The sequence below is a fragment of the Ovis aries genome, chromosome 10 (genome assembly GCF_016772045.2).
Source record: "Ovis aries strain OAR_USU_Benz2616 breed Rambouillet chromosome 10, ARS-UI_Ramb_v3.0, whole genome shotgun sequence".
Classification (NCBI taxonomy): domain Eukaryota; kingdom Metazoa; phylum Chordata; class Mammalia; order Artiodactyla; family Bovidae; genus Ovis; species Ovis aries.
In genome coordinates, this window is record NC_056063.1 from 5567479 (window position 1) to 5584098 (window position 16620).

The window sequence follows — 16620 nt, forward strand, 5'->3', positions numbered from 1 at the left end:
AATTTATACTTCTGCAGTAGCAAGGATGCAAGAACAGGCTTCTGCTTAGTCATAGGACAGAATGTTGATGCCATTAAGAACTTCTTTATTATGAGATAATTTATTTCAGGAGACCAAAGGATAGCAATACATCACTGTCAAAGCTAGTGGTGAAAGCTATGACTAACTGTAAAATACTGTGTGCCTTTGAAGGGAATTCTTGTCAACATCTCCTTTGCTAAAACGGGTTGACAATAGGTTAGTGTAGGTCCAATGAAGATTTAAAAGTGTTTTGTAGATGGGTGTCAGAAGTCAACACTATCTTCAAATTGATAGGCAAGATGACCATTATGTTAGTCTCTAGCAAATAGACAGTCATTGATTGAAGGAATTCAATAGAAAAAAAAAAAAAAATACCCTCTCCCCAGTGACTTTACTAAAAGATGGCTTAGCCCAGTGGGATTTATTAAACAGAAGCATCACTGAGGGGAATACATTCTGAAGCAATGACTAAAATCACAATTAGCAGGTGCATTTGTAAAAATTTACGCACTATTGAGTGTATTGCAAGACTTCTCAGCATAGGGGAGTTAAGTTTCACCTCCTGACTGGCATGAGACCAGTTCCAGTGGCTTCACTTTCCTCTCTGGTTTCATCAGCAGGCTCCCAGCATATACTCTCACAGTGCCTCTAGACACCCCACCACACTACCTGGAGAATCAGAAAACTTGGGTTTCCCACATTGCAGGCAGATTCTTTACCATCTGAGCCACCAGGGAAGCCCCAATCTACGTAAACTCCAACCTACTGTCCACTGAAAGCCAGTTGTTCCTGAACTACTCTGGAATAACTGCCTCTATTTTAAGGAACTTCAAAATGTTTGAAGCTTTAAACAGTGAGATTATCAAGTTTAAAAATATTTTCAAGGAAAAAGAAAGGTTTGAGTTCATCCTAGAAAAGAAAACTACCTTTGAAATAAAAAAGTATTAAAATGGGCTAATGTTTGTGCTTGACCCTTTATATACATTATACTGAAAATGTAAGGACATATACACATGTACATGCATACATTAATTTTGCCAGGAAGTTTGATTGTTCACATTTTCATAAATATGAGCAGAGCCAGCCTTCACTGAATTAAGGCATGTAAACCTTTATTAACCTTAAACTTTTTAAAATATTTTCTTAATTTACATCTCTTACTTATATAGATGTATTTCTACCGCATTTAATACATAAGCAGCACTAACAGTGAAAAATTTGAAACCGGACAATAGTAGTGAAACATGATGAAGTATAAATATTACCCTTTTCAACAATATTAAATATTTATCCTCAGATTTAAATATGTATATTTCTTAGTCTTTTAAGAGATAATATTTGGGATTATTTTTAAAATAACATTTAGTTTAACCTCATATATAAATGTGTATCTATGCGTCATAAAAAAGTAAATAAAATGTACTATAAGAGCAACTTTATAAAGAAAAGGTTTTAGAAAATATGTTCTTGTTTTATTTTTTGACTTTGACTTGACCAATATGGTGATAGGCAACAGATAATGCTTTAGAACATGTAAATTTATTTTCTTGACTAAAAATATGTTCAAGTAGTTGAAATAGGAATTTTAGAGCATGCTTTTCTATGGCCTGCTATATCTCATGATTGCACACAGCCTTAAATAACAAGATGATGCCAAGAATAAAATCCTCTGTGTAGACTTCTATATAATAGCATTTATTGATATTACAAAATTCACTCATAGAATTCAAGAAAAATTATAGAAGTCACTCAAAGAACTGAAATAAAATTAAAAATCATCTTACTTTTACATTTTAAAAGACTGATAAAGATGTAAGAATAAGACCTTAAAGATAATAAACTACTATCTAGTTAATATTTTGAAAATGTTTTTGAAAACTAAAAAATATTGGTTAAAGAAACTATTACCTCATGAGCAGTTAGATCAGCTGATACTAAAAGTGAGCTTTGGGGTTCTAGTTCATGTAGTAAAAATGTTATGACTTTTTAAAAAAAAAATTATTATAAAATAGAGAAATGTACACAGATTTACACTGCAGCTGAGATTTTCAAAAGCAAACACAAAACTAAGAAAAAAAATAATAACATATTAAGAATGATAATAATTTGTATTTTAAACTCTTCTCCAAAGAAACTCAAACTGCTGCGATCCACCTTAACTGCTGAGTAACTTTTAAAGTTTACTCCTACTTTATTCATACTATTTTTAATATATAGTAAAAACAGGAAGCCAGCTTCCCTGGTGGCTCAGATGGTAAAGAATCTGCCTATAATGCAGGTGACCCAGGTTCAAACTCTGGTTTGGGAAGATCCCCTGAGGAAGGGAATAGCAACCCGCTCCAATATTCTTGCCCGGAGAATGCCATGGACAGAGGAACCTGGTGAGCTACAATCCGTGGGGTTGCAGAGTCAGACATGACGGAGAGACTAACACTTCAACTTCAAAAACAGAAAGATATGCTTTATGATTGTGTATTCACGTGAATTTGAAATAGAACGTAAACCTATCTTTTAGAAAAAACTTCAAAAAATGAAACTGGACAAGATAATTCTAGAGGCATGCAGTAAGATAGGGATATTCCGTTCTTACGCAGCCCATCACAAACCCTAGAAATAGAGACGTATATCAAGTTTATGGAAATAACTGCATGTAACTAATAAAACGGTTTTGTCTTGGAACAACACTGCAAAAGATTCTTTAAAATCATGAATAAAAAAAAGTTATTCACATATTTTGTGCTTGTTACTGAAATGCCTACCATACCAGAGTATGAAGTTTTGAAAATTGTGGTCTTGAGAACTCATCCGGGCCCCAAGCCAAAAATCTCTTAGAGAACTAGGAATAAGACAGACAACGGTTAATGTTGCTAGGAAAGATGTATTTTGTCTTTCACCCTTTCATTCTAAGATACTGACTTTATTATCTACATTATGATACTAGAGTCCTATATGCTTCAATCTCATTTTTATATATTTGGATTGACTGAAGGTATTTTCATATGTTTAATTCACTTTTATTGAAAAGGCCATCCAGGTATATCAAAAGGATTTCCTTTTCTAGGATAAAAGTCTAAAGTCAACCAGAATGTGAATCTTTTAAAATTGAACTGTAAAACACTGTATAAGAATGTATTCCTTTCAAAAATTTATTTTAGTATATCTTATTCTGTTGGCTCAACATATTTTCTTCTATGACAGCATATTAAGATGACTACATTTTATGCGCTACCAAAAAAAAAAAAAAAAAAACAACAACTGAAAACACAGATGTTTAAACAAAACTGGAAATTCTCCCACCAGTGAGACGTCCCTAGCCTCCTTCCTCTTCGCAACCAGGCCATCACTGAAAATATCTGTGGAAAATTTACCTGGTTACCTAATAAATAATTCTTGATAAGTCACGATTACCAGTAACTCGTGACAATTAGTAATGACCTCCACTTGATTTTAGATTCTCATACTAAACTATGAAATAATTCACATGAAAACTGCTCCGATGAAGAGTGCTTTTATAAATTTGTCTAATAATCTATTTGTCTAACTGACCATAAAATCTGTGTTCCTGTTTTATTCCAAATTACTTTTGTGGCTTTAAAGTTAATAAGATATTTCACTATAATAATATTGTATTCTGACCACACTACTGAGGATGTTTTAATCACTAGCCAATTGTTTGAACACTTTATAAACTGACTTTACATGGGCTGAGCAACTTGAAGAAAATCTGCAATACAATACTTTTTCACAAACCACTGTTTTACACCAGCTTACATGATTTTTCGGCATCTATTCTCAATAAAAATTCATGCTGAAAAATCTATAGATATTAATCCTAAAATTTTAGAGCCTGCAACTCACACAAAATCTTTTGACAAATTTTAATTTGAGTTGTAACATGAGTCTTATAAATCCCAAAGTTACTAAATTTCATTTCACCACCCTTTAACAGTGTATCTCAAAACAGTATGATTTTTTTTTTTCATTTCATCAATAGAAATACACTGGGAATATTCTAAACAGCACCCAAGATGCTGGAAAATAAAGATAAACCAGACCCAATAGTTCCTACTTCATCTTTATTCTGTGGATTAAAATTCTTCCTTCAGAAATACACGGGTTTAATAGTATGTTTCCTCAGCAGGTTGTGTTAAATAAATACACACTAATAAATGAACTTGAAACAAGAATATGGGATGCCTGAACACTTTAATTTGAGCTTGTCACTTCAGCACAAAGTGTTTGCAGCACACTAGTTTAAAAAAGAAAGAAAAAAAGCAAGGTCACTGTACTCAGTTTGCTCTGTTCCCCATAATAGGCACTGAGAAAAACCTGACAGGCTTGAAAGGAAATTAACATATTAGGAACTTAAAAGGCATCCCTTATAAGACTGCAAAAACTACCAAGGTAGAAACAATATGGGCAACTGAGCCAGTCTGGAAATCATTTCAAGAACTTAAACTTATCCTGTGTCTTTATATCATGAAGTAAGATTCTAGAAGAAAGGGAATAGCAGGAAAACAAGGAAGTTTGCCTCCTTTGTTTTCTGTTTAAACTCTCTCCCCAGCCTTGTGTATGTGTGTGTGTGTGTGTGTGTGTGTGTGTGTGTGTGTGTGTGGTGTCTGTATGTGATTTGCTCTGGCTCAAGTTTTACAGCTAATGAGAGGAATCATCATCATCTCTCCCTCGGGCAATGGCCAGATTCAAGAACAGTATGGTGTAAACACTGCACAGGGACCCCTGTCCATCAAAGCCTCCTGGGTACTTCCACCCAAGATTGCTCCTCCCTAAACTGATCAGGAATCAGGCTTGCTGAGGATTTCACTGCACAAACTTCATTCTTATTGGACATTGAGTAAGAATTCAACTCATAGTACTTGAAGTGGAAGATTAAGTATTAATCCTCTGTGATATCTCTTTAACTGTCAATGGTAAAACTATAAGAAAAGTATATAACAAGTGTATTTATAGAAATTATCATAAATACCAGTTTTACACACAGACTTTCATAGAAACTATTTTTCATGGGAGAAATTTCTTGTTCAGTTTTATAGAGATCTCCAAAAATCATAATTACAAGTGTATAGTAAACACTGTAAGAAATGGGATTTAAAATTACAGTGGACACTCTAGTATTCAGTAGTGTTCAGTATGAGTCTGATTTACAAGGACATTAAAATATTATAAGACACTGTTTTGCTGAATTTTACTATTTGTTATACTTCTGTTTAAAATGATAAAATTATGAAATTCTACTACTCTGTTTTATAATAAATGTTTTTAATAATAAAAACATTACTGAGTCAAGTGTCACTAAAAGGTATTTGTTTTTTCAAAGCACAAAATTTTGAGTAAATTATTTTCATTTGCCCCAAACTAATTTTCCTCCCAAAATGTCACTTTCAGTAAACTCAATTTCAAATTGCAAGTATTGCTCATCCAGAGTAATCTTTAGCAACACACACTGATAAGCAAAAATTAAGTTTGTTTTGTGGCACAACTCAATAGTAGATAAAGAAACTAGGCAGTAACTAAACACAGTACAATCAACCGCGTTTGTTAGGCTAGCGCCCATGCTGGGTCAGTTAGTTTTTTTCATATACCAATAATGTGAATCTACTATCTGATATATATTAAATATCACTTAGATATACTGAAAATATGCAGTAGGCAAACTAAATGCATCCTGGAATTCTTTTTGGTACAGGTGCCTTTAGTGCAACTTTGCTTCCTGTTTTCACAGCAAAGAATGAGACCACCCCTCTAGTGTACTCTGCTCATCTCTCAAGGACTTTAAGGAAACAGATCAGGAAAATCACAGGACAAAGTAAATATAAACTTTTCATAGGTATATATAAGTCATATTTAGAGCCTATACTTTTTCAAGTTTCTCAAAGATCTTCAGAGCATAATTCACATTTCTAAGCTTAAGCTACACTAATGCACTGTCTGCAGTTTCAGCTGAAGAATTAATAAGATTTGTGTCCTTTAGAATACCTTTTAAATAGAAACACTGATCTGGGAGGTGGTGGTTAAAACTGATACTGATTCAGGCTCTGAAAATTCTGATGGCTTGTTGGTTGATATGCTGTACTTAAGTAGCTTCTTTTAAAAAGTAGTTAACTACTTAATATTGGGAAGTATGTTTCTTTCTTATGCCATCAGATTTTTTTAATGAAATGCAAAAATTTTAAGTGAATTAACTGAAAAAAATATTCTACTCTAGTAATCCTCTGTTGTGGAGAGAAATGCAGACCAGCAAAGTAAAATAAACTGTGAACACTGAACCCGGGTAACATTTTAAAACTTATTAAAAAAAATAAACGTTTAAAATGCAACAAAAGTAAGACATTTTACATCTTATAAATTTTCGACTATTCACATGGGAGGGGTTATGTGTAGACTATGCTGTGCAGGCAGTGGCCAAAGTGGAAATCCTTTTCAGTAAGTGCCCCTCTCACAGCTGCTGGCAGTGTGGCTCTTCCTGTTTCAAAGGTTTCAGGATAGCTCCCCAAGCCAGCAAGAAAGTGAAGTCCCAGAGATGCTAAAAGTCTCCTACCTGAATTATGGACATCCGCGTGGCTGGGGTCTCGCTCGCGTTAGTCCCTTGTCCGGTAAAGCTGGTGTGGCAGCCCGCGTGGCCCTGGGGAACAGTCAGGTTGTTGGAGGCCGGTTTGAGATACATCACCTCGGACCGAGGCGAGCTGAGCGGCAGGCGCGTCTGGTAGTCGAAGTACATGGGGGAGGTGGCCAGGGAGGGGCTGCTCACCACATTCATGACGTTCATGGCGTTCCTTTCCTCCACCTCGCTCTGCACCAGCATGATATCGTTTTTGTTGATCTTCTTCTTCTTGCCCTTGCCCCCGCCCAGCTGCGGGTGGCTGTACTCGGCGATGCGGCAGTTATAAGTGCGAATCTCCTTGTTCTCGCGCTTGCACTTGACAGCGATGGTGATCATGGCCGCTAGGAGGATGATGGAGATGGTGCTCAGGGTCACGATGAGCGGCAGCGACATGTCCCAGTGGCGCTGCTCGCCGTTCACCCGGGGAACGCCCTCGGGCAAGGAGCCGCTCACCGAGCGGATGATGAGCTTGGCCACCGCCGACAGGGTGGGCTTGCCATGGTCCGTCACCTTCACTACCAGCTCCACCACTGGCGTCACGTCCTCCCAGAAGGGGTGCAGCGTGCGGATCTCACCGCTGGATGGGTCGATTTCAAACAGGTGGTCGTCGTTCCCGTCCACGATCTCGTAGGTGAGGCGCCCGCTCTCGCCAAAATCGCTGTCGAGGGCGCGCACGGTGCTCACCAGGTAGCCCAGACCGGCGTTGCGCGGCACCTGCAGCTCGGCTGTGTCGTTCTGCAGCGTGGGCAGCACGATCACCGGAGCGTTGTCATTCACGTCTAGCACTGTCACCCTCACCGTGGCGTTGCTCTCCAAGTGCGCGGGCGCCCCGGAGTCCTTAGCAAGCACCTTGAACTCAAACGCCTTGGTCTGCTCATAGTTAAAGGAGCGCAGGGCGTAGATGGCCCCGTTGGTGGGGTTCACGGACACGTAGGTGTAGATGGACACGTCGCCGATGTGCGAGGGCAGGATGGAATAGGACACCGTGCCGTTTTGGCCCAGGTCAGGGTCCTGGGCCAGCACCGAGCCCAGATACTCTCCTGGGATGTTGTTTTCGTGCACCTGGAGCACGTAGAGCCCCTTCGTGAAACGAGGCGGGTTGTCATTCTCGTCCAGAATCTTGACCGCGAACGACTTGGTAGAGTTGAGTGGAGGCGAGCCCCCGTCCCGCGCCACGATCGTCACGTTGTACTCGTCCTGGGTCTCGCGGTCCAGCGGGCGGTCGGTCACCACCGTGAAGAAGTTGTCATAGTTCTCCTCCAGCTTGAAGGGCACGGAGCCTCCCGGGCCGCCAAGGCCGCCGCCGCCGCCCGGTCCGCCTCCTCCCAGGACTCGGCACTGAAGCTGCCCGTTCTTGCCCGAGTCTCGGTCGGTGACCCGCACCAGGGCTATGACGGTGCCGGGCGGGGCCGCCTCGCTCAGCGCCCCCTGGCGCACGGAGACGAAACCGATGGACGGCGCGTTGTCGTTGCGGTCGATGAGCTTGACCGTGACCTTGCAGTGGGCCGGGATGGGGTTGGGACCCAGGTCTCGGGCCTGCACGTCAATCTCCAGCATCCCGTTCTCCTCATAGTCCAGGTTGCCCTTGACCCGGATCAGGCCGGTCTTGGGGTCGATGGAGAAGAGCTCCCGCACGCGGTCGGGCACGTAGCTGCTGAAAGAGTAGAGCACTTCGCCATTGGGACCCTCGTCGGCGTCGGTGGCGTTCAGATCAATGACCACGGTGCCCAGCGGGGCGTTTTCGGGCAGCTCCACCAGGTAGGAGGGCGCCTCGAAGACCGGGCTGTTGTCGTTCGAGTCAATCACCTTCACGTTGATCTGCACCGTGGCGGAGCGCGGCGGCTCGCCGCCGTCCAGGGCGGTCAGCACCAGAGTGTGATGGTTCTGCTGCTCGCGGTCTAGCGCCTTCTGGATAACCAGCTCTGGGAACTTGGAGCCGTCGCCGCGGGACTTGACGTCCAGCGCGAACAGGCCGTGGTCATCGCGCGTCAGCAGGTAGGTACGGAGCCCGTTCTCGCCGGCGTCGGGGTCGTGTGCACTGGTGAGCGGGAAGCGGGTGCCCGGGGCTGCGTTCTCTGAGATGTCCATCTCAATCTGGTCCGAGGGGAAGGAGGGAGCGTTGTCGTTGATGTCCTGGATCTCTACCTTGATCATACAGATTTCCTTGTCATTGGCGAACACCTCGAGGGACAGCTGGCACTTGGCGTTGTGGCGGCACAGAGACTCGCGGTCAATGCGCTGTTTAGTGTAGAGGAGCCCGCTGTCCGCTTCCACGTCCAGCAGGTGCGGCGCCGAGTTCTCTAGCACCCGATAGCTGCTAGACTTGCTTCGCCCGCCACCACCGCCGCCTCGCTCTGAGGGCGGAAGCCCGGGCTGCAGTCGAGCATCCTTGCCGATGTTGCCGATCACCGTGCCGGCGCCTTGCTCCTCCGGCACGGAGTAGTTCAGGTTTTTGAGCGTCAGGGCAGGAGCCCAGAGGAGGAAACAGCAACAGATGGAAAGGTACATCCCAGACCGGCGGGGTGTTGGCAGAAGCAGCCGGACTGGAGGGGCTAGTGGATGAGTGCGCGCCAGCTTGGGGCCCGGGGCGCAGCTTATGCGCCCGACGCGAGCCACAAGTCTCTGGATCCTCTCTTCCTTCCGCTCCCGGGATGCGGCACCCGGCGGTCTCTCCTTATTCCGCACAAGTTCCCCGAACCTGTTGATCTACAGCATCCGCACTGGGCTGGGAGCAGCGGTGCAGCGTAGCTGCAGGGGCACTGAGCAAGGCGGAGGCTCCCTGCGGCTGGGGCCGAGCCTGGGGCTTTGTCTCTCCCTCCTGGACTTCGGGCGACTCAAACTTGAGCGATGAGACCAGCGATAAGAAGGAAATCGCGTCTGGGGAGGATGGTAATAAGCTGAAGAATCCGTAGGTTTTCCTCACTCCCGCTAGGGCGCTGCAAATCCACTCCAGCTTTTTGCCTCCGGAATACTCTTCACACCGGGTGGGGGAGGGAGCTGGGAGGTGTGTCTCTAGGCAGATCAGAAAGTGAAATCCTTACTTGTTTCTCTTCTCCTGTGATAAAATTGATGGGAATAAGGAACAACGAAGAAAGAGTCAGATATATTGAAGCTTCCCCGAAGCCTTGTGAAATGTCTGCTTGCTTCTCGGGTTGGTCTGTTTTCAGGCAGTGTTTTGCTGCATTTAGAGATCTAATCTTGCATTGGCGGCTGAGGCAGCGGTGGCGGCAGACTGCATCTCCAAGCCAAGGGTGTTTCTTTCTTTTTTTCTTTTTTCCCTCCTTCTCTCTCTCCGTTTCGAGCAGCCGAAGGGAGGGGAGGAAATGCAGCGCAAAGAACTAGTGTCCGGATTTGTAGTTTCCTCCCTCCACGAGGCTCCTCCCTCTCTTCCTCGGAAAAGGCTCTCCCCCAAGTCCAGGAAGACACAGGCTGATCTGCGTTTGCGGTTTGAGTCTGTTGGGAGGGGGAAAATGTAGAGACGTATCTCCGCCTCTGTTGGTAGAACGCACTCTGATTTCCCTACGCTGAGCCAGTAGCCGCAGCTACCATCCCATTCTCTGCCCGCGAGCAAGGACTTCTCTCCCTGCAGTTTAATTCCAGTTTGCTTTTCTTCCCAGGCGAAAGGAAATCAACAGGCAACTCATGGTTGGATGTGCAGATTTGAAGGGGGAGGGAGAGGCGGAATAAAAAGGAAGGGGGAGCCACCCTCCCAGTCCCCGCACACACACTCTCCCTGTCTCTCGCTAGAAGGGAAACAGTCTCTGCATTCACAGGGTTGGGCTGTCAAGTGCCTCTCTTTTCTTTCTATTCAGCATCTCCTTCCAATGGCCCTGCCTCCCAGTCCTGTTCATCTAGAAAGGAAAACCTTGGCGAGGAATAAAAGTAGTGAATATTTGAAGCGAATAAAGTGCGGGCTTTTTCTTTTTCCTTCAATTTTTTTTCCTATAGTAGGAGTGGGCTGGATGAAAGGAACACATCAAGGTTTGGCGTGATGCATTCTGCAGTCTCGCTCTCGCAGTCTCTCTGGGCGAGTCGCGAGGGCAGCGGACGAAGAGCTGCGGCCGCGGCGGTCCAGCCAGGGCACCCGCCCCGGGGAGCTAACGCCCAGGGGATGCTAGGCACGGGTCTGTCTACACATTATCGGATTCTCGAGGCGCCTCGACAAACGGGAATGACACATCCAGAAATGCAGGTGTTCCGATCTGCCGGATGAGTCAGAAGCAGCGGAACGAATCGAATTCACTCTCGCCTCATGGTCCTCCCTTCATAGACATTAGTTGTGGCTTCTTCCTAACGCTTTCTCTGACTCACTCTACAGAAAGAAAAGCCAGATTCATGTTTTGGGGGAAAAACAAGAAAAAGCGAGAGAAAGGGAGGGAGAGGAGGAGGGAGGTAAAGCTGAATCCAGCAGCACTTTTACTCTACCTCTTTCTGCCGGAGTCCGAGGCTCTGGAAAGCAAGGCGTCTGTTTTGCTAGGTGTTTTTATTTTAAAAATAAAGGCGTAAAGGAACCCCCAAATCTTTCAATCTTGGGTGAGGAAAAAAGAGAAAAATAAATCTGGATTAGAGAGACTGTTCACAGCTTAGCTCCGCATCACAGTTCACGATTTTCCTGTCAGTGTTTTCTATTCACAAAGTCCAGTACTGGTGTGCGTAGTTAATTGTGCAGTCCGTTGTGGAGGCTTTTTTTTTTTTTTTCCTCCTTTTCTGTCACGGGTGGTCTCTCTCAATCTGGTGCCTGACAGGATCAGCTCACAGCCTGGGAAAGACGTGCGGATTTCAAACCAAATAAATCCATGTCCGCAGGCACAGCACCGGTGGAAAGGAAAGGTGAAAATTCAACAGTTGGAGCGGCGTCCCCCCGGCCGCCCTCAGCTGCCGCATCCGCCGGGCTCGCAGTCCCCGCTCTCTCCCCAGCGCCTCTCGCTGACTGACTCTATTCACCTCACGCCGCCGCTTAAACATTGATACTGATTCCCCGCCAGCCAATAGGCGCGAGGCCCCAGGCCCGGCCTCCCCAGCCCGCGTCCAATGGGAGAGCCGGACAGACGGCGGGGGCGGGGCCTGTGGCCCCGGCGCCTCAGAGCCATTGATCAGAGCCGCGAGACCGGGCCCGGCCGGGCTGGCCCAGCCCCGCGCTCTCCGCGGCGGGGGCGCCCTGGGCCTCGCCGCAGGGTCCCCCGAGTCTTAAACTACCGGGAGAAAGCCTCCTCCGTCTTCCTCTGGAAAAAAAGAGAATCTGGAAAAAAAAAAGTTTGACAGCGATTGATTTATTGTTTTATCCGATGTACACGGAAGCCGTAATCGCAGAGTGCTTGCAGAATAAGATAGCTGCGGTCTTCCTGTTGGGCTTCTCTCTGTTTCTCTCTCTCTCTCTCTCTCTCTCTCTCACACACACACACACACACACACACACACACACGAACGCACGCACCGTACACTCACCCATACCAAGGGAGGCGTAGATCTTCCGGCTGCGCGTGGACCCATCTAAATGAGGTGCAGAGGGGTGTGTACGTGTTTCTGAGGCAGGGTGTGTGCGTTGTGTATTTCAGTGTGTGTGTAAATGCGAGGGTGCTGGCGCGCCCGCTTCTGCCCGCGCCGGTGCAAACAAACCGCGAGCAACAGCAATCAATATGTAACTTTCTGCATCCTCAGAAAAATCAGCGGTCCCCCGGTCCCCCGGTAAGGAAAGTCACTTGATTATGAAAGTGCTTCAGAAGAAAAGCAGAATGAAAGAGAGGCCATGTCTCCCCAGAGGAAGAAGCGCCTCTCCTTTAAGGAGAAAGGCTCATGGTCAGCCCAAGCTTGGAGCTTGTTAAAACCCAAATCTGGCTAAATAATACTTAGAGCTTTACCCTTTTCAGTCGCCAGCATCTCAGCCCAGATTCAAAGTAAAGCGGACATCCATATACTCACTCATAATAGTTTTCAAGGTGTTCTGTTTACCGAGATCTTGTTATTAAAGTTGCATGTGGAAATTTGAATGCTGTATCCTTAAGACCAAGTAGATGTTGATGACCGTATTTGCCAAAGCCTCTACGCGTAGAAACTGAAACATAACCCTTAAGACAGATCAGTGGGAAATCTGGTAAGATTCGTACTTTCTAAGTAACAGCACCACCACTACCACTACACACACACACAATACATAAACACACACACACACAAATACACTCCTGATTCATCTACGTTTTCTACAAATTTACTTCCTAATCTCAGAGATTCTTTCTCCCCAAACTATTATCACAAACATCCATAAGGGAGGACTTCTTTGTTCATGATCCAGTCATGGGAAAGAGTTAAGAATGCAAAAGAAAACTGAAGTATTGAAATAGAAAAGGTGAGTGTTTTGATTGCTAGAGTATTGATGGCAATTCATAAATACTAAAGTAAAGTTGCCATTTATAAATTGTGAATGACTATCATACAACTCTGTAATATGAATCATTCAAGTTTCAAATAAATCAAATCCAGACCAATTACAAGAAAGTTCTGATGACTGTTGTTGGGATAATTGCTTAAAGATTCAGGTAAAGGAGCTATTATTTCTCAGAGGATTCAGTGAGATAACCTATAGTATGAATTTGCAAATGATTGGATCCAAAGTTCACCAGTTCTTTAAAAGACTATCTTTCAGAGTTTTTTTTTTTTTTCCCCCCAGAGTTTAAAAATGCAAAAGGGAATCTTTTACAGCCATTCCTTCAAATCCTAAAATGTCTTTGCATTTTGTGAATAGGTAGTTTGTCATGCACATTCATTTGCTAGACAGGAGAGCTAGAGCTTTGTTGAAAGCTAGGTTATTTTGCCAACTGGGTGCCTAACCACACTGCTCTGTGAAACATTTCTCAAGCAGGGGTTAGTAACTCTATCCTAACGTGTGTATCTTGAAATCTGAGGTGTAGAGGCTTTAAAAGCAGCCACTAACTTACCTCGAGTAGAGGTTACACATTCATTTATTAATCATTACTTTTTTAAATATGAAAAATCTGGTTTTTTTTTTGCATTTCTTACTCATTCAAGGAAACTCATAAAATATTCTTACTTGAGGCTTACAATAAAGCAAACACAAGAGAATGAAAAACTTCCTAGGAAATGGTAATATGATTTATTGATTATTCTTAATTTGATGTTAAGGGGAAACCAACAATGTCTCAGAAAGACCAGCACATCCTCATAGACACCAACTTTCCCATCACCTCTCCAGAGTAATTGTGTCACACCTCCGCCTAGCGTATAGAAAGAGAACTACCATGCTTATGGTGACTACCCCAGGGTTTCAGCCAAGGGGAGCAAAACAAAACTACTGCATATCAGGTATCTTCTTGTCGTTTTTGTTGCTAAGTTCTTTACCGCTGAGCCACTAGGGGAGCCCTTAAGTCTAATCTTTGTCTTATCCCTATTTCATTTTTACAGGAAATTGAATCAAATGATACTTCCCATTGTTTGACTTCCCTTTAACCAGATACAATTTTTAAAACTATGAGTGAGTGAAGTCGCTCAGTCGTGTCCGACTCTTTGCGACCCCATGGACTGTAGCCCACCAGGCTCCTCCGTCCATGGGATTCTCCAGGCAAGAATACTGGAGTGGGTTGCCATTTCCTCTCTTAATTTGTAACACAAATTCTATTTTTCCTAAAAAATTTTTTTTCTGTTTTCAATATCGTTTTGAATAATTTCTTTTTAACTATTCTTAAAATATTGAGCTCAATTTAAACAAAAAGAGATTGTGTAAGTATTGTTAACATTTCAAAGATCCTCTTGGTTTTTATATCATAGGAGGCTATGAACCTATGAGATTTAATAAGAAATCCAGAGGACCATAAAGTTGAGCATAGCTCATGATATCTAGAATCTCATATCTCTCAAGAAAAGACTGGTTGATAATCATGATTTGAAATTAAAATTGATAGTCTTAACCTTAAACCAAAATCATATTATTCTTTTGTTGTTGTTTAATCCTTAAATCGTCTGACTCTTTTGTGACCCCGTGGACGGTATAGCCCGCCAGGCTCCTCTATCCATGGAATTTTCCTGGCAAGACTACTAGAGTGGGTTGCCATTTCCTTCTCCAATGGATCTTCCTGACCCAGGGATCGAACCTGCGTCTTCATTGCAGGCAGATTCCTTACCGCTGAGCCACCAGGGAAGCCCCATGTACTCTTCTTTTATTATCACTTATATTGAACATCCAAAGCTTTTGTGTGATTCAAGCAAAATATAGATGCATGATAAATCATTAAGAAAGAGTACTGAGAAATACTCACATAGACATAGCATTATTTAATTAATAAGATAACATATTGTAGGTGAGTTTTAAAATAAATTGATCAGGTTGGAAAGCTTCAAACAAATATTAAGGTCTATTTTTATAGACTGATAAAGGATGATGAATACCGCTATGTTAAATCAGTAATTAAATATCATTATTATTCATGATTTTTAATTACAGAAGATACTTAATTGTGCCTCCAAGAGACTCTTTAACGTTTATATTGACTAGCTTTAGCTATAGTTCCAAGAATTTATGCATGTTGTCAAAATGGCAGCAATTTAACATTCTTCCAAAACTTGTCCTACTTGCTACATTCTTGAATTCAGTAAAACACAGTTCTTAAGAGAACTCTTTGCTGCTGCTGTTTTCAAATGTTTATATGACTGAAAAATTCTCTTCCTACTATTTCCTTTTCTGTCATTTTTACCATTATTTCACTACCTGATTTCATATATTTTTATTTAACAGAGAATTTTCAAAAATGACTTTAACAGCTAAACTGTTTTAGATTTAAAAGTATCAGAAATTGCCATATCATATTTAAAATTACAAGTGACTTTTTTATTTACAGCTAGCTCTAGTTCTCATTGTCTGTTAGACATACTTGAGGTTCACCTCTACATACAGCCATTGATAAATTGCTAACTTTTAATCAAAGCTTCCCCTTTTAATAAATAACAAATTTATCCTACTAGTAGAACAATGACTAAAACATCTTTCTCCTTTATGAATGTGAATAAAGATAAGTAAAATATGATTTTAATAAAATAATAAATATTAAGTATAATTTTTAAGTTTCAAGAGAAACATTTTATAATTAAAATATTTTGATTATTAAATCTTTCCTCTACAATAAATTAGAAAAGAGTAAAGCATATCTATAAATAGTACAATAGATTGAATGTTAAATTTTTTTTCATTTTAATTAAAATGATTAAATCTTGCTATAAAAATTTGTCAGGAAATGATATATATTGAATCTGTTCTATATGATATGTATGTTATGTTACAATATAATATAATATAGTCACATACAGTACCTTTCTCCTGTACACAGAACGTAAGTTCCCAAAGAACAGTCAAATTAAAGTTACAGGATTAACCTTACAAAAACTTGGAATTTCTAGTAATTTGAAATTCACACAATAATAAACTAAATTTCCAACTAGTGCTACATATTTTATATACATATATACATTGTTTTATATACATATAAATCAGAAGTGGACATTCATAAATTAGTCACCAGTGATCAACTTTTGAATACATTTTAGTCTGTTTATTTTAAAATATTGAGACAAATTTAAGAAGGTAATTTAAACTTTTTATATGTAAGTTTTACAGTTGCAAACTATTTGAAGTGGTTTAAACAAAATGTGTGCATGTACTTGTGTGTAGAGTACCTGAGAGAGAGGTCATACAGAAAACAGGAATTGTCACACGAATGTTACAGTGTGTCTAATGTATTAATTAGCATACATTAAAAAGGAGAGTTGGATTACATGTAAAATGTAAGTCTGAGAAAAGTTATCTTGAACTTCATAAATTGCTAATGGCATTATTTATATCTTCTTATGCCTTAGCCAGAAATAAGAGTTCAGTTAATTGGGAAACCGCCACTCTCCTGCCCCATAAGAAATTGCATGCTAGCTCCCCCTTGTGGCCATTTTGACAATAAAAAAGACAGGCATTTGTTTAGGAAATT

The 16620-nt window shown here is 42.0% G+C and overlaps 1 protein-coding gene across 3 annotated transcripts in view; it reads right to left on the bottom strand.

The window, feature by feature from the left end:
* Positions 1-11572, bottom strand: part of PCDH17 (protocadherin 17) — a 113543-nt gene extending 101971 nt beyond the window's left edge. For all 3 annotated transcript variants that reach the window (XM_042254620.1, XM_004012040.4, XM_060394030.1), the window contains exon 1: positions 6578-11572. In XM_042254620.1, the coding sequence (XP_042110554.1) occupies positions 6578-9148 (2571 nt within the window). In that variant the 5' untranslated portion in view covers positions 9149-11572. The remainder of the gene's footprint in view (positions 1-6577) is intronic.
* Positions 11573-16620: the final 5048 nt, after the last annotated feature.